The sequence below is a fragment of the Ptychodera flava genome, chromosome 19 (assembly GCF_041260155.1).
Source record: "Ptychodera flava strain L36383 chromosome 19, AS_Pfla_20210202, whole genome shotgun sequence".
Taxonomy (NCBI): domain Eukaryota; kingdom Metazoa; phylum Hemichordata; class Enteropneusta; family Ptychoderidae; genus Ptychodera; species Ptychodera flava.
Window position 1 is genome coordinate 2,241,999 of NC_091946.1, and position 27,274 is coordinate 2,269,272.

Consider the following 27,274-nt stretch of genomic DNA (forward strand, 5'->3'; position numbering starts at 1 on the left):
GAGTGACAGATATTCAGACTCTCAAACTTTTACAATTCTTTTCTGATATACTACTTGTTGGGGTTCATTTTAAAGCTCTTGGTGTAAGAAAACTTCACTGGCTTAGTTTTTCTAAATTCGAAAATTTTAATTTTTCTCCATAGAGTCAACATAGGGATGGCCGCCATTTTCCATTTTAAATATCGGTAAATCTTAAGTTATTCCTCCAGTACCAAAATTTGCTCTGTGACCCCTGATTTTTATTCCCGACTTTGAAAGAGAAATGTTGAAAGATTTCTAAAAGAAAGTTTGAGCAAAGTTTAAATCTTTCACTTTCAGGGCGCATACTACCTTAAAAAAGGAACGCTATTTGTAAAGTTTGCACTTCTTATACACACACAATGCTTCTCACCTTGTAGAGCTAAAACTGTTAATTATTGAGTGGCTACAGTTCTCATCCTATTAGAAGCAACAGCATTGAAGCTTTTGCAATGAATCCTGTAAGCTCATGTACCAGAGGGGACATGATGTAGCTTTTCCTGGCATCAAGTCAATGACCATTTTAATCACGTTTTATTGCTAGGCAAAGCTATTGTAAGGGACGGACCATTAGATCTTGGGAGGGGGTGGTCAAAAACAGAAAAAAATTCAGAGCAGAAAGTTAGGAAAAAAATCTTCAAACTAGTTATATAAAATATAAAAAAATAAATGAGAACACAAATGCGTAAAAAAAATCTGCAAAAGTCTTTAAAATCTTGAATTTTTTTAGATTTTACCGACAGGAAGCAGCTTTCTGTATTTTTAGTAAATCCTCCAGGCACAGTTTTAATTTTATTGTATACATTTAGAGTGACTGTATTCCTTATACTGGAAGTTGTGATCATCTTATCTTTTAAGGAATTTTGTATTCTGATCACAAACTTATAAAATTATAGAGCCTGTTTTCTACTTGTTTCATGCGTACAAACCAAGCAGGTACACTAGGTAAAACATTGAAACTATGGTGTGGCTGTCAAGACAGAAAGTTATATTTGCCTTTAAAAACTATCTACTGTTGATTGACCAATCAGAGTGCTCAATTCAGGGTGTTTTATCTACTCGTAAAGCCTTGGTCACCAAATTCCAGAAACGAATGACAGCGCCGTAGTAAAGTACTGTCCAATCAAAAGTGAACATGTCATATTCTATAGACATCTGGTACGTTTTAATATTCAAATTTGGTAACACAGCGGAATTCAGCTGCAACACAAAATCTGCTGTGGTACAAACATAAACTAATGTGCCCTAGGGCATTTATAGGATGTTCCATTACATTGGAAGGCTATTTCACAAATAAAAGTTTTAATTCACATCCTAGATATGTTACATTGACAAAAGGGACGGTTGACGTAAACACATTGAAAACGAAAATATATCAGTTAGGGGCGATAGTTTTTAAGTCGGATAAAACCCTCGTACTCGGGCTCTTCTGGTATATAAAGTCCAACCCTACGATAAAATGTCTCGGCCTGCGGCCTCGACATTTTATCGTTGGGTTGGACTTTATATACCAGAAGAGCCCTCGTACTCGGGCTTTATCCTATACTTTAAGGTATAACGCACCTCGGGGACAGAAATTCAGGCCTTCAAATTTTATCAATTTTTTTCTGACCTACCACTTGTGGGGGCTCCTTTTGAAGCTCTTGGCAAAAGAAAAGTTTTCACCGTCTTAGTTTTTCGAAAATCGAAAAATTTTATTTTTTCTCATAGAGTTAACACAGGGATGGCGGCCATTTTGAATGTCAAATATCGAGAAATCGCAAGTTATTTGTCTCTCTAGTACCAAAGTTTGCCAGGTGACCCCTGATTTTTATTCTTGCTTTGGTAAGAGAATGGTGGAAAGTTGCACTGAGGCAAGTTTGAGCAAAAGTTCAAGTCTTTCACTTTTGAGGTGCATATTACCTTAAGATCAAGGTGAACAGATGCAGGCCACATCAGGTTCATTTTTTCACAGCATTTTATTGCAATGATGAATGCAAGAATGGGTGAACAAGTAGAAACATGTCAATAATGATAAAACAACATATCAAGTCATAATGTATTATTTTGCTTTTAAAAAGGCATTTTCAGTTCTTTTTTCTCAAAAACCAGCCTTAACAAGTCATCGTTGATGACACAGTCCCCACTTGTTAATGGGTATTTTGATTACAAGTCCTCAGAGAGGATAAGGTTCTCTTCATTAATTAGGTCTGTGATAAAAATACTTTGATACAGATGGCGCTCAATGGCCAAGAATGAGTTCCATGGTGATGAAAACATAAACCAATGTAGGCCAAAAGGTCATTAAATGAGTCAACTAGGAATTAATTGACAGGATGTTGCAAAATATTTTTGCGTAGTATCCTAACACTAACAGATTATCACCGGTACCATATTTGATAAAGTTTGATGCAGTATTTACAACACTATGAGATCAACATCTGTATCAAGTTTCATCAAATTTGACACTGTATTTGCGGATATATCACTCTAATTAGGATAGTTCATTACATATGCAATTACAGATTAATTAAAATGACACTCATAAATGTCTTTTTCACTGTTAATGCAATGTGAGCTTAACATCTGTGCAAAGTTTCATGAAATTTGATGCAGTATTTCTTGACATATCAACCTAATTACGAAACTTCAATAATTGACATGATACTGCTACATGACGTGAAACAAATTGACCTACATATGTATGAAATAGGTCGATGTCCTTGTACCAACTTTGAATGATACTGGTGGAAATATGTCTGAGTTATGGCTCTGTACATGAGAAAATCATAAAAAAATGGCCGCACGGCAGCCATATTGGATCGTATCACAAAACAAATTGACGTGCATATCTATGACATTGGTCAATGTCCTTTTACCAACTTTGAATAAAATCGGTTAACACATGTCTGACTTATGGCTCTGTACATGTAAAAATCACAATAAAATGGCCGCCTGGTGCCATATTGGATCGTATCACAAAACAAATCAACGTGCATATGTATGACATATGAAGTAATCCTTGTACCAAGTTTGAATGAAATCGCTCCAGGTATCTCTAAGATATCTGCGTGAACGGATGGACAGACAGACGGACGGACGCACACACGGACATGACCAAACCTATAAGTACCCCCGGACGCTGTCCGTGGGAACTAAAAACAAGAGCAACACATCTTTAACATTCAACAAATCCCAACACAAAAACACACAAAAGGGTTGAACTTTGAAGGTTTCTTTATGGCAAACTGCATAAATCTGCACGACTAATCATTTGCCTGTACACATTTATGTCATTTGAGATCAAATACAAGCAAATCAAAAGGTTTTGGCATACACTTTCAAGAAAATAACACTATATGTCTGATGAAGCCAGGTGAGATTACTTTTGGACATTTTCACAATGTTTGTTCTCTTTAATCAACTCCTTTACAAATGCAACACTACATATGCACTTATCAATATAGCTAATATGTGTTGGGTGGCCATTCAAGTGAATTCACATTCATTTCCACCTGGTTAAGTGTTAAAAGTTCAAGCTGCAGTCTGTTTGCACAATGATTGTCCTTCCTATCAAGAGTAAGGCAAAGCAATAGTCTAACAGTAGAGCAATAAATATGCAAAAAAGATGAAAGGCTACAGTAGTATTTGTGAAATCGAGCACAAGGGTAATCGAGGTCACGTGATATTTTTCAAAAAATTGTATCCCATAGTTATCCCTACATAACAAAAATCAGAACTATAGCTCAATTATGAAGCCCAGAATTAGGTATGTGCATAATTAACACAGGAAGTGGCTGGTCATGTGACATTTTGTTGAAAAACTTTGCTCCCATAGTTATCTCTATGTACCAAAAACACATTGAAGTTGACAGCCAGTTAGAATGAAATCCGATCAAGCTGCAAAACTTAATTAGCCAAGGTATCGTGTATCAGCAATTTTTACGACATTAACAGCTGGGCTTGATGTGGTCTTGTTTATATCTTTAATCAGCAACACCTCTCAGTTACACATCAAACCAGGGCCACTCCACTGTCCGCCAGACAGAGACACATAAACAAATCACCACTCTTTGCAATGTCATGTATCTTTCTTTTTTATTCGTTATGAACAAATGAGCTTGAAAGTTCAGGAAGGTTTTGAAATTTTCACTTGTCCAGTCTCAGTGAATCTACATATTAAACAATTTTGGGAATTCCTGACAATTGGACACAATGATAAGTTTTCTGTTGTTAACAACGGTCTAATCATTGCAATCCTAGTTCTTACAAATGAATCGAATCGTGAAATACTGTGAGGAACATTCTCATCACAGTATACCTCAAAAACAGAACGAAAGAGAAAGTACTATAGCTGTTACAACTTTAAAAATACCTTAAAGCTAAAAATAGAAATAATAGTGAAAAATTTGTCTAAATGGTATAAATGAAATGAGCTACAAGTAATAGAACACATCATAATCATGTTTGCAAGTGTTTCAGTGAAAAGGATGCTTGTAACAAACTGTCTTTTTTTACGTTTTATTAGAATCGCTATGTTGAAAAGGTTCTTGCAGTGCACCATTGAGTCCAATCAGGAACTCCACAAATACATTTACAAATGTATTTTGAACATGTAAGTTGATATGATGCTGGTCTAGCCAGTCAATTCCCAAAGCTACCTGAACTTTCATGCTCACTTGTTCATCACAAGTAAAAATGCAGATACATGACATTGCAAAGTGTGGTGATTTGTTTATGTTTCTCTGTTTGACATGCATGGAGTGGCCCTGGTGTGTTGTGTAACTGAGAGCATATAGCTGATTAAAGATGTAAACAAGACCAACTCAAGCCATGCTGTGTTAATGTCGTAAAAATCGCAGATACACATCTATTAAAACAACACCTTGGTTAATGAAGTTCTGCAGCTTGATCAAATATCACTGTAATTGGCCCCCACCAGTTTATCACATGACACATGGACACACAGACGGAAGTTAATTGGCCAAATCTTGACAGAAGGAAGTAAAAGTTGACGCCAAATCTTGACAGAAGGAAGTAAAAGTTGACAGAAGGAAGTAAAAGTTGACGCCGCCATACTGGTTTTCAATTCTAACAGCTCCGGCAGATCGTCCATGTAGCCGACACGAACACGAAGTGTCTGTTACCGGCTACCAAAAACTATGAAAAATAGTAAAGAATGAGCTACAAAATCACTATCAGTTTTAAGTTGAAGGTAGAATAAGTCTGTGCCTTTGTATAAAATACTATAAAAATAGTAGAAAGTGAGCAACCAGCTGAAAGTTAGTCGAGGAGACCTTTACCGCATATAATTTGCATCTCATTGTCGGCTACATGGACTGTGTGCCACAGCTCCTCAGTATATAAAACCGAGGAGCTAAAATGTAGAATAATGTATGCCGGATTTGTGTCTACCTTTAGCTTTTACACTGTGCGTGGGAAACACTTGATAAGTGAATATGCACTTGGTCTTTGCAAGGGTTCATAATCCAAACAAATGCTTACGTTGGAAGTCACTACAGCATTGTTGCAGGATGCTGACATCAGCTTCAAAGACTCTGGTTTCTCTCTTCGTTTCATTATAGCATACAGGGGTTGGAGAGGAGATACTAGTTCCTCTTCACCAGCACTATCACCATCATCATCAAGATTCCAGGCATCTTGCTCAGTAAAAAGCTCTATCAGTGTAACACCAAGTGACCAGACATCGGATGCTGGTGTGGCAGCTTGTTTTTCAAGCAGGCACTCAGGTGCCATGTAGGCAGGTGTTCCTGGAACACCAAGTTGAGTTCCACCTTGAAGAGTCTGATGCATCTCTTTCAGCTTACTGATACCCATATCACACACTTTTGTGACCAAAGTATCCTTTGTTACCAATACATTAGCAGGTTTAATGTCTCTGTGTATGATTCCATTACAATGCATATAAGAAACAGCCTGGCAAAGTTGACTGGCAACATACGGTTTGTTATGTATTTTGAAGTCTGCTCCTGTAAAGAGAACTTCTTCAAGATTTGCTCCATTTATATATTCAGAAATTATATACAGTTGGTTCTTTTCAGTTCCAACAGCCATGAGTTGAACTATGTTGGGATGCCTTATTCTGCTATGGACTTCAATTTCCCTCTTCACCCGGTTCTGGAAAAGTTTAACATTTCTCACATTTATTTGTTTAACAGCTACATATGTTCCTGCCCAGCTACCTCTGTAGACTACACCAAATGTCCCCCTACCAATCTCATCTTTTTTACTGTATTTTACATCACTCATCTGTACAGAAGGAATACCCGGACTGCTGCTACAACACTGCTTTCTCTCACAGTGACTGGAAATATTGGTTTCAACATTTGGGACATGATCTGCTGCTTCGGTTAACTGCCTTCCCTTCTGTGTGTCTCTTGGTGAGGTTGTTGGCTGGTTGTTCACTACTCCTGAGTTTTTAATCACACCCGATGTACATGTACTGCTCTGGGTAGTGGCTTCACTTAAACCACTCTTGCACAACTCGTCATGACATGGCTCTTCACTCATTTGTTGGAGACATTCAGATAGATCAATATGTCTAACAGCACAGACTCAGACTCTTCCACAAGTTCATCAAATGTTACAGAAACACTGTATATACCAGACTCAATAGCAGCACAACAGCATTGATCACAACCCTGCAGCAGGATATTGCCATCTTTTTTCCATGTGTAGACAGTGCCACTTTGTCCATGGCATGATGCCACTACACCAAGTATCACTGATTACCATCATATCCATAGATTTCTCCTGGACCATGCAGAATGATTTTGGTATTTTCTTCACCATTTGCAGATGGAAAAGTGAACTTTACTTCATCATTGTCGTAGGTATAATCTAAATATTGTTTTCCCTGCTTTGAAATGGCCTGAATTTTAAACCCATGCTGTATGGGGTCAATGTCACGAAGGTTGCATTCACTAACATCAGGGTCGAACATTGACGTATATTGATGACATTCAGATCTGCTCATTGTAGAAAACTTTGTCACCACCTCTGAATAACTTGATTCCTTCTCCATGAAATATGAAATGTCAATCTTACTATACTGAAACTCTGGCAGTTGACCTTCTGTGTGCACCGCTAGGGTTTTCACCGCTGAGTTTTCATCATCTTGACTGACAGAATCTTGTCTTACTTCAATTTCATCAAGTTCATGTAGCATTGGATTGGTCTGTGTGTTAGGTGTACTACATGAGGTAGGGAGTGAGATATTTGGTGTTGATGGTCCACCTTCTGGTATGGATGGCACATCAGACATCATAGCAGGTGTAGATGGTCCACCTTCTGGTATGGATGGCATATCAGACCTCATAGCAGCAGGTGTAGATGGTCCACCTTCTGGTATGGATGGCACATCAGACATCATAGCAGGTGTAGATGGTCCACCTTCTGGTATGGATGGCATATCAGACCTCATAGCAGGTGTAGATGGTCCACCTTCTGGTATGGATGGCATATCAGACCTCATAGCAGGTGTAGATGGTCCACCTCCTGGTATGGATGGCATATCAGACCTCATAGCAGGTGTAGATGGTCCACCTTCTGGTATGGATGGCATATCAGACCTCATAGCAGGTGTAGATGGTCCACCTTCTGGTATGGATGGCATATCAGACCCCATAGCAGGTGTACTAGCTGAGATATGGGGTGAAACATTTGGTGTAGATGGTCCAATATCTGATATGGATGGCATATCTGACAATGTACATGTAGAAGACGCTTCAGTGACTTTTTTGGTTTGCTCAACCCTTTCATCAGATTCAGTCATTGAGGTATCTTTCCTGTTGTCTAGCAGAGACAGATTAGGCTGTGTCAGTAAGTATAATTTAATCTTACTGGCATACAGTCCATGTGATTTCAAATATTCAGTAAAATCACACGTTTCCCCATCAATGGTTTTGAAGTCATCAATTTCTTCCCGATTAAAGTTACCAACACTAGCAGTCACAGAGTCTGCCGACAGAAACTTTGTGATACCTTTGGCAAAGACCTTGAGACTTCTCTGTTTAATGCTGTCAACAGTTACCAGATCACTTGAAGGGAAGTCCAAAATTCTAGTCCCTCCACCATCTTGCAACCTTACTTGCTTGAAAGTTTGACCATTTTCAGAATGTAACCATCCAATGTTAACCTTGCAATGTTGTGTCTTTGCCACTGGGTGAGTGACCTGTTTGAAATAAAAAGGACATAATGTAAAATCAGTCTATGACACTTTCAACGGCAAGATAGCAGGTTAATGAACATCTGTCATGAAAATTGAGAAATATATGAAAAATTGGAGTAGGTGCTTGGGGGTTTGTCACATAGAGTTTCAATAATATATGCCACTTAGATTGATTATTGCTGGACGACTGGTCACGTTATATTTCAGTCAGTTTTTCAATGTCTCCTATACCAGTTCATCTATCTAATATGTTGATTGGGATGATTAATTAGAAAACTGAAAGTTGGTATTGCTATTGACAGTTGGGAACAGATGTTACAAGAATGTTAGTACATTAATTTACACTATCCCACACAGGACCATGGAGACGTCTTTCTGTTGTTGTTGAAAACTCAGTTAAGTCCTTCTGCTGCTGATGTGCAGCGTCCTGGGAGCTGTTATCCAATTTGGTGGCTGAATCTGACCATTATAAATGAATAATACAAATTAACTCCCTAAGTTCGGTTGTTATGAATAGTGACAATCAACCTATCAGATATAATCTTCTGAGCACGCTGCACATCACCAGAAGGACTTAACTGAGTTTTCAACAACAATACAAATACATCTCTATGGTACTGTGTGGGATAGTGTGATGACACACATCAGCCCAAGTCCTGTTATTAGATTTGGATGTTTTTCATTGATCAATGTTCAAACATTATGAATGCTAGCTAGATTTCATGTAGACAGTGGATTTGCTAAAAGTATTGGGCTTATAGATTTAAATATACAAATTTTCCTTGCCTTTTAGAAGTAAAGACTTTGGTTGGCTAGTATGAAAATCAGGACATACCCTTTGACCTTTGAACTTCCGAGCATTTCCTTTCTTCACATTTTTCAGCCGTATTTGCTCAATCAAATCAACGACCTTCTTTTTCTTTTCATCTGAGAGAGCACAACCAAAAAAGAACAGAATCATGGTCTGATATACAGTTAGTGGATGTTTCAACTAAAAATTACAAAAGGCATTACAATGACAGGATTTATAAGATGTTAGCTGGAACTTTTGTCTGTGTTTCTTCTGTGTCTTTGTTCTGTAATGAATTTCAATGACTTGTTCAACTCCCTGTAACGATGACATTCAATATTCTGCATGTAACAACAATGTGCATCAAATAACCATTGTGCTTTTGTTTATCAATGAATTCAAGTTCTGATGATTGCAGGATGCATGAAACTTAAGTAATTTGAAGTAATTTTGTTTATATACAATATATATATATATATATATATATATATATATATATATATATATATATATCCCAATAATTACATTGGCCAGACTTTGCAACTTTGATTAAGAATGCATCAAAAGCAACTTTAATAATGTTACAAGTTTCACTAAACAAACAATTAAGTTATACAAGTTTCATGTCTAAATTTAAAACTCATCAGAAACCCCCATCGAAACCTTCCAGGACAGACTTTTAGCATATCAAATGATCCTTTCTAATGGTCATGGAAGTCAAACGATCCATTGAGTGCTCTGTTCACCTTTCCCTTAGTTTGAGAAACTATGCTGAACAGCTACATATATACAGAACAACCTGAAACTATATACAAATATCACAGGGATATTCACTTACCTTTAGCCACTTCAACTTTTAACCTTGCAATTTCTCCAGCTTTCAATCCCATAGCCTTCAAGCTTTCATCAGTCATCAGAGAAACAGTTTCTTTATCCAGCACCTAATTATACAACAGTTTCAATTTTTTAATGTATAGGGAAAACACATACAATAAGACAGCATTACATTCTACAGAACCTCACATGGTGAACAAAAAAGACAATGCTTTGAAACAGCAAAGTTATTTTAGAGGAATTCGAGGAATATTCACTGGAGGAAGAAAAATAAGCTTATTTAATCACAGATGATGTCATATTTACTGACCTGTTCCTGTAGAAAGACATGGAAAAGCTCTTCTCCTCTCCTAGTGTCAAACAGGGCTACCAAAAGCTGTGAATCATTGACAAGAAAAAAAACAAAATTATAGAGATCTATATTGGTTTCCCTGAGAGCAATAGCCACTCAAATCTTTCCAATAGACAGCCTAGAGCTTCCACACAAAGCTTGACTGGTATCACTGATGCATATACCTATAATATCATCAATAAAACTCAACATTGTACAGTGATGGAATATGGCAATGATGAATGGTGCATATTTACATGTACATATGGCTGGGCGTACCGGGTGTGCTTACAGCTGCAGTCACAAAATGATTATGTAATTTGCCATACAATACATTTAGGTTTATTTGATGAGGATTCAAACCCGTACACCATCACCCCTGGATGATGGTATCTTGACCCCTCTTCAATTAAAGCATGCACATTTGCCGAAGTGGCTGAAGCGGGTAGAAAAAGCAGTCTTGCCCTTGTCATGGGAGTTGCAGTGATGAAATCGTCCACCGCTGATGATGCAAAACAGCTGTAATTTGACGCTTCCCTAATGTCTCTCGCTGTTTCAGTAACTTTCACATGACTCGCTTATCGACGTTGAACTTTGTTGGTTTCAAACCACTCACTCTATCAAGCTCTGCATGCATGGCAACAGCTTTATTGGCTACAATATTGTTGTGTGGTTTGGGGCACAGTCGGTTGACAAGTACCACGTGTACATGTTGCATGGACTCGTGTTTGTTGCGTTCGGCTGTAGCGACTCTCAAACACTCTCATCATCAAATCTCACGATGAAAAACACAGCCCTGTGCAGAAAACTCTGTATCGCTATCCCTGAGTCAAGATCACTGAATATCGAGCATACGTTGGTTTAACGTACCTGCTGTAATTCTACAGTTCGTATATTAGCCGCCATGTTGGACTAATAGAAGTTCTAGGTCAGCGACGTTGTGATGGGCAAGACTCAGCGGCCGCGGCCTTGATCTGCAATAACACGTAAACGTTACATGTAACACAAACCATCAGCTTTCACAAAGGCTATTTGAACTTGATATGATTAGACTTATGTTCGTTGAATTTTATTGGTCAACAACAACACGACTATAAACATAAACACCGATACAAACAACAATTAATTTATAAATTATGGGGGTATCACTGTCCTTTGTCAAAGGCTTTGATCAGTAAGTTGTTCAAACATGTTCAATCATAGACCCTCGAGAAACGTTATTCTCGAGGGTCTATGGTTAAATGTTACCTCGGTAAGGCTCGCGCCAGCTGCATTATTGCACACATCAGCTGACTTAAGATGATATTAACTTATAAATCGCAACGCTTACTAGCCATCGTGATCATGTGAATCATAACTATAAATCGTGAGACAGTCCTACCGTTTTACGGTGATAATGTCATCATTGGCGACCATCTTGAAGCTTGTCCGGTGTCATGTGGTGAAAGAAATTATGGGATGGCTAAATTTTGAAGTGGGAAATGAGTAGATTGGTCTAAATTTAGAAACACAATTTTGAAGTGAGAAGTGCTAGCGGAATTTTGAAGTGAGAAGTCCTCGCGAAATTTTGAAGTGAGAAGTCGTAGTGAAATTTTGAAGTGAGAAGTGCTGAAATTTTGAAGTGAGAAGTCGTAGTGAAATTTTGAAGTGAGAAGTGCTAGCGAAATTTTGAAGTGAGAAGTCCTCGCGAAATTTTGAAGTGAGAAGTCGTAGTGAAATTTTGAAGTGAGAAGTCGTAGCGAAATTTTGAAGTGAGAAGTCGTGGTGAAATTTTGAAGTGAGAAGTCGGAATTTTTTTGAAGTGAGAAGTCGTAGCAAAATTTTGAAGTGAGAAGTACGTGCCAAAGTCTGCATTTAGGAATGTGATTTGTAAGATGTTGTAGTTTTACTGTATAGAAAGTAACAAAACCAAAACACATTTATGATGTTTTTGTAATGCTTTTAAAAGTAAAATATCTCGTTTTTAAATGGTTTTCAGACAGAAGGACAAGGTTACAGTATTACCCCGATATTTCTAATAATATAAGGATTAATTTAGGGCCTACAGCTCGAAGTATATCCGGTGTAAATGCCGGTCGACTTCCGTTAAGAACAGTGCTTGTTGATACAGCAGAAATCGTAGAAGTATTTACACAAATTGATGTGTTACAGCTTTCAATGAGTGTTCATACTATCAATCCATACATTCGCTCATAAATGGTGGAGTAATTTATTAGGCCTAATTGTGAGGGAATCATTGTCCTTTGATCAGTAAGTTGATCATCTTTGATCATCCAGTTGTTCAAACATATTAAACGTTGCCTCGGTAAATTTAAAGCTCGCACCAGCTGCATTGTTGCACACAGCAGCTGACTTACGATGAAATTAACTTATAAATCGCGAAGCTTACACGAATTTTGGCCATCGTGATCAAGTGAATCTTAACTATAAATCGTGAGACAGTCCTACCGTGTTACGGTGATTATATAGCTGTGATATCGCAGCGGTACTTGTGGCGTATGTTGAACGCGATCGGGTCATTGGGGTCATCGCCACAGTCCACAGGGACCGTGGCGATATCACAGCTAGGTGATTATAATGTCCAGCGTTGGCGACCATCTTGTCTCTGTGTCATGTGGTGAAAGAAATTATAGGATGGCTAAATTTTGGAGTGGGAAATGCGTAGATAGGTCTAAATTTAGAAACACAATTTTGAAGTGAGAAGTCGGAAAAATTTTGAAGTGAGAAGTCGTAGTGAAATTTTGAAGTGAGAAGTCGTAGCGAAATTTTGAAGTGAGAAGTCGGAATTTTTTGAAGTGAGAAGTCGGATTTTTTTTGAAGTGAGAAGTGGTAGCGAAATTTTGAAGTGAGAAGTCGTAGCGAAATTTTGAAGTGAGAAGTCGGAAAATTTTTGAAGTGAGAAGTCGTAGTGAAATTTTGAAGTGAGAAGTCCTCGCGAAATTTTGAAGTGAGAAGTCGTAGCGAAATTTTGAAGTGAGAAGTCGTAGTGAAATTTTGAAGTGAGAAGTCCTCGCGAAATTTTGAAGTGAGAAGTCGGAATTTTTTTGAAGTGAGAAGTCGTAGAGAAATTTTGAAGTGAGAAGTCCTCGCGAAATTTTGAAGTGAGAAGTCGTAGTGAAATTTTGAAGTGAGAAGTCCTCGCGAAATTTTGAAGTGAGAAGTCCTCGCGAAATTTTGAAGTGAGAAGTCGTAGTGAAATTTTGAAGTGAGAAGTCCTCGCGAAATTTTGAAGTGAGAAGTACGTGATAAAGTCTGCATTTAGGAATGTGATTTGTAAGATCTTGGAGTTTTACTGTATAGAAAGTAACAAAACCAAAACACATTCATGATGTTTTGTATTGCTTTTGAAGACTAAAATATCTCGCTTTTAAATGTTTTTCAGACAGAAGGACTAGGTTACAGTATTACCCCGATATTTCTAATTATATAAGGATTAAGTTACAGCCTGATATATAAGGATTATTTAGGGCCTACAGCTCGAAGTATCGTGTAAATGATGGTCGACTTCCGTTAAGGACAGTGCTTGTTCATACAGCAGAAATCGTAGAAGTATTTACACAAATTGATGTGTTACAGCTTTCAATGAGTGTTCATACTATCAATCCACACATTCGCTCATAAATGGGAGAGTAATTTATTAATTGTGAGGGAATTACTGTCCTTTGATCAGTAAGTTGATCATCTTTGATCAGTAAGTTGTCCAAACATGTTAAACGTTGCCTCGGTAAAGCTCGCACCAGCTGCATTGTTGCACACATCAGCTGACTTACGATGAAATTAACTTATAAATCGCGAAGCTTACACGAATTTTGGCCATCGTGATCAAGTGAATCTTAACTATAAATCGTGAGACAGTCCTACCGTGTTACGGTGATTATAATGTCCAGCGTTGGCGACCATCTAGTCTCTGTGTCATGTGGTGAAAGAAATTATGGGATGGCTAAATTTTGAAGTGGGAAATGCGTAGATAGGTCTAAATTTAGAAACACAATTTTGAAGTGAGAAGTCGGAAATTTTTGAAGTGAGAAGTCGTAGTGAAATTTTGAAGTGAGAAGTCGTAGCGAAATTTTGAAGTGAGAAGTCGGAATTTTTTTGAAGTGAGAAGTCCTCGCGAAATTTTGAAGTGAGAAGTCCTCGCGAAATTTTGAAGTGAGAAGTCCTCGCGAAATTTTGAAGTGAGAAGTCGGAATTTTTTTGAAGTGAGAAGTCGGAATTTTTTTGAAGTGAGAAGTCCTCGTGAAATTTTGAAGTGAGAAGTCGTAGCCAAATTTTGAAGTGAGAAGTCCTCACGAAATTTTGAAGTGAGAAGTCAGAGCGAAATTTTGAAGTGAGAAGTAGGAATTTTTTTGAAGTGAGAAGTCCTCGCGAAATATTGAAGTGAGAAGTCGAACATTTTTGAAGTGAGCAGTTGGACATTTTTTGGAGTGAGAAGTCCTCGCGAAACTTAAATAATAAATAATAATACTGTAGTGTAGGCGAGAAAAACGTGCCAAAGTCTAAATCTACAAAGTTGAAGTGAGAAATACGTACCAGAGCCTATAAATTCAGAAACTTAATTTTGTTGTCAGATGTATGAACGTTTCAGTGTCATTTATTACAAAATACCTAAACTAAAACTCATTTGTGATGTTTTTTATGCTTTTATGTTACCTTTTACAGGTAAAATATCTCGGTTGTAAATAGTCTTCAAACAGAAGGCCTAAGTTACAGCACTACAATTTCTAACAATATAAGAGCTCGTTCGAGTAAATGTCCGTAGACCTCTGTTGAGGAAATCTGCATAAATCGAAGAAGTATTTACGCAATTGATGTATGAGAGATTTCTGTGAGTGACAATATTGCCTATCCACACATTCGCTCATAAATAATGGGGGAATGTTTTAATTATGGAGGAATCACCGTCCTTGATCAGTTCGTTGATCATCTTATTTCATCGGTCGTGTGTTCAAACGTTTTCAATCGTACCTCGGTATTAGGTTCGCGGCAGCTGCATTATTGCACACATCAACTGACATGATAAAATAAATGAAAATCTTACCTGCTAAATCGCGAAACATACACGATCTCAGTCGTCTCGACCATGTGTCCTGACTGCCACCATCTTGTTACAGGAATTGTGGGTGGTCAACATTATGAAGTGAGAAGTTTGTCGAAGTGTCTAATTTTAGAAGCAAAACTTTGAAGTGAGAAGTCCCCATTACACGAAATTTTGAAGTGAGAAATGTGTAAGAGTTTCTAAATTTAGAAATGAAATTTTGAAGTGAGAAGTCGCACGAAATTTTGAAGTGAGAAATGTGTAGGAGTTTCTAAATTTAGAAATGAAATTTTGAAGTGAGAAGTCGCGTTGAAATATTGAAGTAGGAAGTACGATGGCCCTCAGCGCTTTGGTAGTATTTAATGCTTAGACAGTTTCACATTGTCATAAATTCAAGAGTCCTGCACGATCCACATGTTACATTGATACAGTGTTTGGTATTCTGCAGTTTGAACTTTGAAGAGAATATAATTTACCAGGAGGATTTTGACCTTGTATGAGACTATTTTCTGAATAAGTTGATTTCCGTGTCCTATTGAAAGAAGATGCCCTTTCTAGAACAAGTTTTAGTAAATTCACTAAAACGGAAAAGCGTGCGTGTGTATTTTGAATCATGTCCGATAAATTCAATGTCTAGTTATCTACTTGCCATTGACAGGCAAAATACGCTATCTTGTGAGATGCTGTGTAGTTGTATGTCACCAGTATGACTAGCTGTACGTATGTCTACCTGTTTATCTATATCTTACATGCTCCAAGTATGTATGTATGTATGTATGTATGTATGTATGTATGTATGTATGTACGGTGTTCTCTCTGCATAATAATTGAAAGGGGTACTTTCTGCCCCATTCATCAAAATTAGGGGGCAGACTTGACATTTTAGGGGGCAGTCACTTTTGATGTTGACTTTGCCTTCCAAGGAAACGCTTCCCCGATATCATTACGATCGTCATCCAGTTCAGTTGCGCACAGACAAATAGAGAGACAGTCTCTCTATTTGTCTTTGAGTTGCGTCGTCTATGTCGCATGCAGCACCCGTACTAACATCGACATCATGATCTTTGGCAGCTTGTGATGTGCTCGGTTGCTATCTATCATCTGTTGATTTGTCACCCACAAGTCAACCCGACTTGGACTTTGACGTATTTGTTCCCTTGGACACGATTCGGTCGAAATTTGGGAGTTTAAATCCATACAAATATGCACCGATCCCCATGCGCCGATCAAAAGATTGTGTTGCATTGCGTTACGTGTGCCTACACAATGCTAAAGGTGGAATTTCCCCAAATTCCATCATTGGTACACGGAATTCGCTACACTATGTGCTTGGGTCATCCCCTCATATATCAGTATATGCTTGCTGTGCTTTGTGCACGATTTCCGCGTAGTCAGTAACTTTTCAGGGCAGACGATGGCTGGAAATGCGCAATAGGCGCAATTGCGCAGTAGAGAGAAAACTCATGTATGTATGTATGTATGTATGTATGTATGTATGTATGTATGTATGTATGTATGTATGTATGTATGCATGTATGTATGTTTGTATGTATGTATGTATGTATGTATGTACGTACGTATGTATGCACGCATGTATGTATGTGTCTCACTCTTTCTATTTTCAGACATAATGCCTTATATGGAAAACCGTATTACGTCATGACTCATTATGTCACGTTAAGATATGTTGATTACACTGCAAAGGTTCAGCTCACTTTACATTCACGCGGTTGTCAAGTACACAGCGCTGTAATCTAATTGTCACTAAAATGCTTCCTCTATTTCATCCTTTTGATCCGCGGTCATTGCTATTTTAGCACACGGTGCTGTCGAAAGCCATACTTAATGGCACGCATTAATGCAAGCATACTAGAGTAGCATTGACGTGCAATCAAAAGAGAACGCGATTTCCCATAGCATCTGAAAGACCACATCGAATACTCAACTACACATCTGTCGAAGCCAGGCGACAAGATTATTGCTTGCTATGGAATTCAGACAAGTAATTGGAGGTGACAATATTTCAATATTGAAAAAGCGTTTTGTGTGGTGAGAATCTCTGAAAGAGAAAAAATATATGAATGCTAGCTTAAGTACATGCAGCTGTTTCCTTTTTTACTCCTTTCTCGGTAATGTTAGAACTACCGCAGTTCTGGCTAATATTCCGTTAACGCTGATATCATCTGAATTAATAATGGATAGATGCCACAATCAAGGTTATATTTTGACTGTAGTCAGGCGGAGTTATACACAGTTGTGGTGCGACATGTGTCGCACTATTTATATTGTTCTTGCCCAGTGTCATGGATGAGGCTATCACATTAGCGGGCCTTGGGGGGAAGGGTTACACAGCCAAGGATTTCAGGCCGACAGGAGCTACAGTGGCTATTGATACAGACTGTGATCCAGACATTGTTATGAAGTTAGGCCGCTGGAAAACTAGGTCTGTCTTTATGGATCATTATGTCCATTCTAGAGTTAAGGACTCTTATACGAAGGATGTTTTAAAACATGAATAAACCAACGTACGGGCATATTCAGCGCTTATCATTTTCACCAGGTACCACATCTAGCAAATTATACACAAAAAGGTGTAACTTGCAATTCTCCTACATTTTGGCATTGTTATAGATTTTGTAAGTAATAAAAAATCTATTTGTTATACTGTTAAACTTAGCATGACGTAAGTTTATAAAAACTGTAGTCAGGCGGAGTTATACACAGTTGTGGTGCGACATGTGTCGCACTATTTATATTGTTCTTGCCCAGTGCGGTGCTCAGTGAGTTTGTTCTGTTACCTTTCTATAGACCTTGTTATTGATCGATTTGTTGTATATCTGTCCAGTAAGTGTATTGTGGCAGGAATTGGCATTGTTATAGATTTTGTAAGTAATAAAAAATCTATTTGTTATACTGTTAAACGTAGCATGACGTAAGTTTATAAAAATCTGAAATACGAATCTGATAATGTGTATTGCAGCTTTGATATCAAAAGTGAACGATTAGGCACTAACTTTAACTGTTGCATCTACGCAATGTTCATGGTTTGTTAGTTCTTTCAAGCAATCATCTTCGGAATATATAGTGAGTTGTAATGTCTCATGTATGTTAAGGCTTGGCTGTAAGATTATTAGCATGTCATATTAGCAAGGAAGCAATTTTAAGGAATGTTCTGGTTGAAATGGTGTGAAATTTGGCCAAAGTATATTCCTTTATATTGGAAAACGAAACTTGAGAATATCATAAGATACGAGCCGAGTTATGTAACCAGCTGACGATGTTTTCCCGCCAAAATCATATATCTTGCGAGTAATTGTACATTCTAACCGCAAAACACAAAGTTATCTAAATTAAAATGGATAGTTAATGTAAAATAGCACACAAGTTTGTGTAATGGCCATATTGACCGGTTCAAAATGCCAAATTGCGACATTTTATGTATGATAAATGACATGTACTCTTGCTAAATATGCAGAAACAACGACAAAATCTTGTAACCACCGGTTTGAATATTGTTTTTTTAATAAATAATGGATTTAAGCGGGAAAATATCAGTTTTGGTCACGTGACCCAAGAATTAAATACGTTTCGTACTGATTCTGTTATAATTTAACAAAATAGAAATAAACAAGTTGGCCTAAGTTGAATCAAATCTGACGATGTACGTTGAAAAACTACCCTTTTCTTATATTTGCATGGGCAGGCCTGGTACAGCGAACCGTGCATATCATACTTGAGGTGGTCAAAAATGCCAAATTGACGTAATTTGTCTGACAACGTTGGCATCGTAAATGTGGTAAAACTTTTAGAATTGTGCCGATAATGTAATGTCATTACCACAGTCGCAAACTTCTGCAAAAATAATGGTGTGCGTGAACAACCTGAGATGTAAGGTTCAGAATGGAAGAGAATAGAATATTCCATCAATATTCTATTAATGGCGCCTGACGAGAGAACAGTATCAATTTGATTATATAATTTATGCTATCGAATAGTTGTCATACATGTATTTCACTTTCGATACATTGCACCAGAGATCGACATACATTCAATCTACGACAGATATAAAGTAGATTAGCGATACGGGAAGCGATAATGTTGCCGGCTACTTTGCTGCCGACAGTCACTTCCATTTTGCAACTTTTATGGCCCGTTTTTTTAGTAAACCGTCATTTTCTTTAGTTTGATACCTTCTTTGCCATAAATACCATAGCAACAATTCACGGAGAAAAAAAAAATCATAAACCGTCCTTTAGAAATAACATCCATGCACACATCAACACTGGTGTGATTGTCCTGGCGATACATATTCATGTAACCTCCATAAATGTAATAGTCTCCATAAATGTAATACTAACCATAATTATTATAAAATCAACAACAGATGTAATAAAACAGTCCAGCACACAACCATAAACGTAACAGGCATAGTAACCAAAAAGGTACTAAACTCAACTATAAATGTACCAGAAATTGAATCCTGATGTGTTGATTTATTGGTCAATGTACTTAGTAAATGATACACACTATAATGCAACTTCTGTAACATGATTGCATTGGATTTACTCTTATGTAACTTGGTTTCCCTGTTTACTACACTGTGCGGTATACAGGCTCTATTATCACCGCAGACATGGAGAACACATTGATGTGATCTGTCACTCAATCTGGGACACAAACAGCAAAATTAGCGACACTGCATTGGAGAGCCTAAGATAATAGGCAAAAATACACAAAAATGAAGAGGCTTCAAAAAAGCACAGTTTGTTGTTTAGATAAAGACAAATCCGACTGCCCCTGTAACCTTCACAAATGTAATAATCTCCATAAAAGTAACATCAACCATAATTGTAATAAAATGCACCCATAAATGTAATATCACCCATAAATGTAACAAAAATCAACCTTAAATGTAAGTGATTAATTACTATAACATTTATCGTTCTTTTTGAAATTACATTTACGGTTAATATGTTATTACACTTATGTTTGATGTTTTATTACACTTATGGGTGATTTCATTACATTTGGGGACGATATTACATCTATAGTTCCCGACAAGTACCGACAAGGAATAGACTGGAAGACGTCACACAGTCAAGAGACACACAGTAGTCGCCGAATAGTTTGATCTATCCTTTGGGGTTAATTGTACCACCAGGTTTTAAGAGATTTTGCACTTCTAACCGCAAGGATGGTCTTCGGTACGAACTCATAAAAACAATTACTTATATAATACGAATGTAGAAAATGATGACCCTCCATATATTGTTTCAATCAACGACATATTTACTATTAGCGGAGCTGGTGCTACAGGGCCACTGGTCTTTGTTAATATCTCAGTGAAGTTTGAGAATCTTGGTTTGCATGCTAATTCAACCCTTGGCAAATTTAACACTGATTTAAATGAGTGTAATTTAAGAAACCAGCTTAAATTACATTTAAAACATGCCTTTTTCTAAACTGCGTTCAAATGAATGCAAGGACAATGGTAAAACCTTGTTCATGTCTACAATCTACATAAATGCTCATCTGTCACCGATCGATAAGTGTTTGTGTTTCATTACAGCACAATGCCTAGTATCTAATCATGGGGCGTAACAGCGTCCAATAACAACTGGAAACTTCAGATCAAACAACCTTTGAATAACAATTTGGGAGAGGATAACGGTAACCTATGTGTTATTCGTTCCTCACAGACTACAATGTATAGTGTGGCTCAACATTTTCGGCGAAATTCCAAAATGAAAAGTTTTGCACACACATGCACTTGTGACCCCTTAGTCTAATCAAGTACATTAATATCAATTATTAAACGTCTATAAATACACAGGTGTGTGAAAAACTTATTCATGGTTTCCTCATAGACTACAATGCATAGTGCATCAACATTTTCGGTGAAATTCCAAAATCAAATTTCTTGTACACATATGCGCATGTAACTAATCTCTTTTAACGAAGTACAATTATGTCAATTATTCAGGGTCCATAGCGGCACAAATATTGCGAGTTTTATATTGGGAAAAAATATTCGCAGTTTTGTCATAGTCTCCCATGTATAGTGGATCAACATTTGTAGCGAATTTCTTGTACACATGTGCACTTGTAAACACCCATGCTTATCATGTACATTTATATCAGTTATCAAACGTCTATAGATGAACAGATATTGCTAGTTTCGTGTTGGAAAATACGCGTTCATAGTTTTCTCATAGACTACCATGAATAGTGAATCAACATTATCGATGAAATCAAAAAATCAAATGCACTTGTTAGCTGCCAATTCAAGCAAAGTACATTTACTTGAATAATCACAAACATATAAATGTAGTGATATAGCTTGTTTTTATGGGAAAACTTTTTATAGTTTGCCCACAATAAACTCCAATATATTATGATTTGATATTTTTAGACGAAGCACAATATCTGCCACATTTTGCCTTTTAATGGGGGACTTCAAAAATATAGCAAGTCAGAAGGGGACTTAAACACATTGTGAGTTTGTTAGGGTATTTGAAAAAAAATCTGAGAACTTTTTAGGAATCTCACACCCCCTCCCCTCCAGAGGTGTCTGTGAATGCTGCCTAACAGATCCATAAATTGTTAGGAATATCTTATTATTATTATTACAAGGAAGAGACTAGAGCTCTTATCTGAATGGTGTCTTCTCAGTGTTGTACAGTTTCGGTATAGGACGAATTTTAAACAAGAGTCAGATAAACGCCTCAATATGATAGACCAAGTGCAACCTCGAAAGCCTGGAGCCACTTGTAAGTCAAAGGCTAAATTCAATGTAGCTCAGCATTGGTTGATAGCTAACTTGACTTATTGCAGTTTAAGATCTGAAGGTGTGTCGCACACACACACTTTATTATACCTTTTTTATGATCGATTTGGAATGTTTATATAAAACATTGACAAGTTATCAAATCTGGTTGTAAATCAATTTAATAAATCCAGTTTGATCAGTCGCAACGTTATCGTAAAGCACATGAAAATTAGTCTGACCAGTTGATGGATAGAGTTAATCATTTTCTCTTCCATTTTTTCTTAATGAATCACTTCATTTGTCCCGTTTTTATGTTTGTTACTGACATGTATTTTTATGTTTACTACTGGCATAACGTGTTTTTGTCACTCTAAATATTGTTTTGAATAAAACGTTCTGTCTGGTGTCCTATTTTACCTTTGAAATATTTTTTATTCGGTAGATCATTATTATTTTCTTTCTTTTTCATCGTTTGTGGGTAATTCTGTCATCTGAATGCCGTCGTAAATATTTCGCTCTTAGCCTTTGCGAGATCAAAAGACAGAGCGAATTATCACAACCTTAGAGGGTGGTCAAAATGTATGTGACGCGCTGTTGTAGTTCTAACCACAAGACAGAGTCGATCTCTCACTTGCATGAATAGCACTGTGATGATCCATTCTCGGTAAGTAATCTACGGCTTTAATATGCCCGTTCAAAACGTTAGACTTACTGAGCTTCAGCCCAAATAGGTTTTATTAAGCGGCATTTGAGCAATATTAGCAACAGTGTATGTATCAAACTTGATTGAGATGCGACATCACAGCCATCTGTCTGATCTGTTTGGAGTTCTAATTATTCGCAAGCGAGGCCCGATTCGGTAGCTGATTATGTAAGCACAGTGTGCCAGCTGTACCACGTCACTCTGTGTCGGTTTTTAACCCAGACATGGTGACTTACGGTAAGCATATGGCAAGGAAAGGGATAATCAACCATGGTGCTCGTTCGTAGTTTGCAGAATGACAGCCAGGAAAGAGGAGTTTAAGGGGAGAACAGTTTGAAATACCAATAAGAGACCTTCAGTCTGACGTTTTCGCGTACTTGTTTACCAAGATGCCAAATCCACAGGAAAGGAAGTAGGTGTTGACAGTAGGGGATTGTATGGTTGAGTTACATGAAGATGCGTATGTGGTCATACATTTCATTCTTTCAGAATTTGACGAATCGAGAAAACAGGTGATTAGTGATGCTCAGGCGAGGATATGATTTTCTCGATTTAAGGTAGAACGCGCCTTGTGGACAGATATTCAGACGGAGAAAGAAAATTTTCACCATCTTTGTTTTTTTCGAAAATTGAAAATTTTATTTTTCTCCATAGAGTTAACACAGGGATGGCGGCCTTGAATTTCGAATATATCGGTAAATGTTAGATAATTTTTTCTCTGGCACCAAAATTTGCATGGTGACGCTTAGTTTTTATTCTCGATTTGGTAAGAGTATGGTTGAAAGTTTCTTTTAGGAAAGTGTGAACAAAGGTCCTTCACGTTCGAGGCGCATACTAACTTAATGAGATGGACTAACTGCATACTTGAATCAGCTATAACTGGAATTTGCAGGTTTTGAAACCTCACCACGTGTTCTTACATTCATGCGATGCATGAACGTTTAGTCGAATGTGTTTTCATTGTCTTTGATGCTTCGCGCCGTTGTTTATTTCAAGAAATCTGTCTGATCAAAGTGTTAGTATTCCTGAACATTTGTTTAATTTATGGTTAAGACCTAAGGTCGGAGTAAAGTCATCCGTAACAGAATAGAAGTGTAAACATCACAGATCACTGGCTTTCGCGGCAAGTAGACATACCCCTTATGTTTGAATTATGATGAATAATGAAAACAAATCGCCCTATAGGTTTTCTTCTTAAAACACAGGTAGTTTCACCAAAATCTAGTATCGTATATCTTACTCAGACCACAAAACATCTTTAGACTGTAATTTCAGGAATGTAATTTTATCTAAAACGCTAAACAAGGTGACAACCTGAATTGTAATTATGGCTTCTCGAGTTTAACATTTCCTTTGAGAGAAGGAATGCTGCGTAGAGGCCCGCTCAATTTCTATCAACGCTCACCCGATGTCTTTATTCGCTCACAGACTGCATTTAACAAGTATCTCCGTAAACGTCCATTCGTCTGACGTTTCAGTCGAACAAGAGCTGATTTTCTTGAAAGTGGCGGCATTTCCATCGTTGAGTGTTGAACAAACATTCATATTTTGAAGAAAGTAAAATTACTTGATGAGTTTTCATAGATGAGCTGTTCTTACAATTCGCTTAATGGAGATTTTTTTATCATCTAAATCATAAATGTCACCTCATTAGTATGCAAACCTATGGAACCACAATGGTACCAATGGCTCTAAATACGAATACCTTTGAGGAAACCTCTGCTGATATGTTTCATCCAAATTGAATTTACATTTGTGTCATTTATCTCTAGTCTACTCCAACAGAATAACAGGAAAGAATGGAACTGCCCTTAGAGTACAGTCTTTCCGCGACAGACTGTTTGCACATTCAAAGGTTAAGAGTTGCCATGGAATTTCTGTATTCAAACAAAAACTTTAATAACTGATAAGATAGTGTCAGATTTATCTGCCAATTTTAACAAAGACGTAAACATGGATATAAAATAACAATGATCTGCAAATCATTTACTTTAACACTGTATCTCAAGGTCGTATGGGACCCCTACGACCAATGGCAACACTGTATCCAAAGGTCGTATGGGACCCCTACGACCAATGGCAACACTGTATCCTAAGGTCGTATGGGACCCCTACGACCAATGCAAACACTGTATTCAAGGTACCATGGTGACATGTCTCTCATAATCTACATCAAGTAATTTAAATGTTGCAACTATAATCTAGATATCGTGCACGAAATACATTGTTTGTAAACAAGAAACTCGCACAAGCGCAGTTTCGACGACTCTATCCCTTTAATATCATGTCACAAACGATTTGAAATGACAATATTTTAAATTGTAACAATCAGCTGATTATTTCTGCCTTCACGATAGATAATTGGAAGCGCACAAATGAAAAATTCACCCAGTCAATCCTGGACGATCGCCTCTATATGTTGGACTCTTTTCATTGGAATTGTTTCAGATCTGTAAGCTCTAGGAATTGTTTATCACGCAGCCGGCTACTGCATCACGTACATCGACCTCGGATGTATTTATGATCCAGTCGAGGATCAAATCCTATAAACTAACCTTTCTACATTGTACTTCTGTTTGAATGCTTGTCGCACAATACTAGTATTATGAAGCGTAAGACAATTTCTCCCCTCTTTATGTATTATACCTCTACAGTCACTCATCTTAACTATCCTTATATCTTGACAAACATGTATACATTACAGCAGTAAACTTTTGAATTTATTTCTTGCAATGTGCTATCTACAAAAAATCTCGAACTGTTGATTTAATTGGTAAATGGCAAAGAAAAATGTAAATATTTCGTTCTCCACGGCTTGCGTTAACCGTAGGATATCTGCATCATGATATCTCTTAAGCAACACCGAGTGTTGGATTATATTGATTTTACCAACATCGGTTGATAAATGACATGGTCCAATATTTCACGACAGTAACTTATTTGCACTTTAAATATGATCATGTGCGACAGATGTTCGCGAAATGCTGACCTCAGTTGTTTTCCATATTAAAGATATTGTGCAAGTAAAATTTGATTCAACGGAGCACATTTAATTAGTGTAGTTGTGTCGAGTATGTTGAATCAGTCAGTGATTTCGTCGTCAAGCAAATACATTTTAATGTACTTTACCTATTTGTGACATAAAATAAACAAGGTCTGAAATTACCTTCGCATCAACATTTGCACATGTTGACGATAAAACAAACAACTGCATTATTGATAGCATAAAATTGCATTTTCAAAACAATAACTAACAGTATTATAGTTAGAGTTAACATTCGATAAACATAGTAGCCATATCATTTTCAACAAAGCAAGTGCTAAGAACGTTACATACTCTGAAGCCATACTTCATTTTACAGACTATGAAGGCATACTTCATATTACAGACTATGAAGCTATACTTCATATTACAGACTATGAAGGCATACTTCATATTACAGACTATGAAGCCATACTTCATATTACAGACTATGAAGGCATACATCATATTACAGACTATGAAGGCATACTACATACTACAGATTATGAAGGCATTCTATATACTACAGACTATAAAGGCATACTACATATTACAGACTAGCAAGGCATACTACGTATTACAGACTACTAAGGCATACTATACATATTGCAGTATGGGGCATTAGTTACAGCGATAGAATATTGAAGGTTGCAAAAGATACAATCATCAAACGCGACTGCGTACATAAGAACGTTAAATACAAGAAATGCCTGCTCAGTTTGCATGTGGTTCCATACTTTGATATTATCTGTATTACACTGCATAGGAAAGCTTAAAATATTTGTTTAAGGAAGTGCTTAAACAGAAATGTTTTGTTTTTCTTCGCAAAATGCAGCTACCGCGGAATGCTGTTGTTTGTAAGTTATGTTGGTGTTGAATTTAATCTTCTGAATGAGATTTTAAAGATTGAAATTACCAAAAATGTTGATCAGAACATTGGAAGCCTGCCAATTTTGGAAAAAAAAAATCAACAAGGAGACTAATCTATCAAGTCAATACAGTGATCACTGCCCATGGGAAAGTTTTACTCCAGCGACTGATAAAGAACTATTTGCTACACAGACTTGGAATATTGATCAAGAAACGTCTGGCCACTACTTGCCAAAACTATTCCTAACAAAATAAATAGTCACCTCCCTTGACTCAAATAAGACTCTGATTGTCAGGTGTTGTTGCACAGGGTTAGTTTTCCGATCAAACAAGGTCAAAATGGCATATTTATCTGAGTTCAACACTGTGGTGAAAGTTACTTCAATGTGCCGTATCTATGATACCATCCACCGTTAAGACTCTATTGAAGTTTAAACCGATATCGGAGAATTTATTCGACAATCACAAAGGTAATGCCAACCATCGTTGCAATGTTTAAGGAACGTGCGTGTGCGCAGTTTTATCTATGGCCGTTATTCAATTCCAGCATGTGTTGTGAAATAGAAAAACACATTTCAATCGATACAAAATTAAGAAATAAACCGTGAAGAAGAAATTGAGTCCATCCTTTTTTGCGACTAAAACTGTCATTGGAATTTCGATTGCGGCTTTTAGAGTGAAAGCAATGAAGTTCTTGACAAGATGAGAAGACATCAGCATAAGAGTGTCTTT

At 37.1% G+C, this 27,274-nt stretch overlaps 3 protein-coding genes across 7 annotated transcripts in view; 1 reads left to right on the plus strand and 2 right to left on the minus strand.

Moving 5' to 3' along the window:
• Positions 1–27,274, plus strand: part of LOC139118364 (histamine H2 receptor-like) — a 149,433-nt gene that overhangs the window by 113,282 nt on the left and 8,877 nt on the right. The gene's annotated exons all lie outside the window — the stretch shown is intronic.
• Positions 1,951–6,528, minus strand: LOC139118363 (uncharacterized). The gene has a single exon (XM_070681653.1). The coding sequence runs from the start codon at positions 6,526–6,528 to the stop codon at positions 5,422–5,424; it is 1,107 nt and encodes a 368-aa protein (XP_070537754.1). The 3' UTR covers positions 1,951–5,421.
• On the minus strand, positions 5,861–12,466 carry LOC139118362 (uncharacterized). The gene is made up of 6 exons (XM_070681652.1): positions 11,525–12,466; positions 11,014–11,117; positions 10,123–10,188; positions 9,817–9,919; positions 9,024–9,115; positions 5,861–8,191 (listed from the first exon to the last, which is right to left on the minus strand). Exons 2-6 carry the CDS (start codon positions 11,047–11,049, stop codon positions 6,740–6,742), a joined length of 1,749 nt encoding a protein of 582 aa, XP_070537753.1. The 5' UTR covers positions 11,050–11,117; positions 11,525–12,466; the 3' UTR covers positions 5,861–6,739.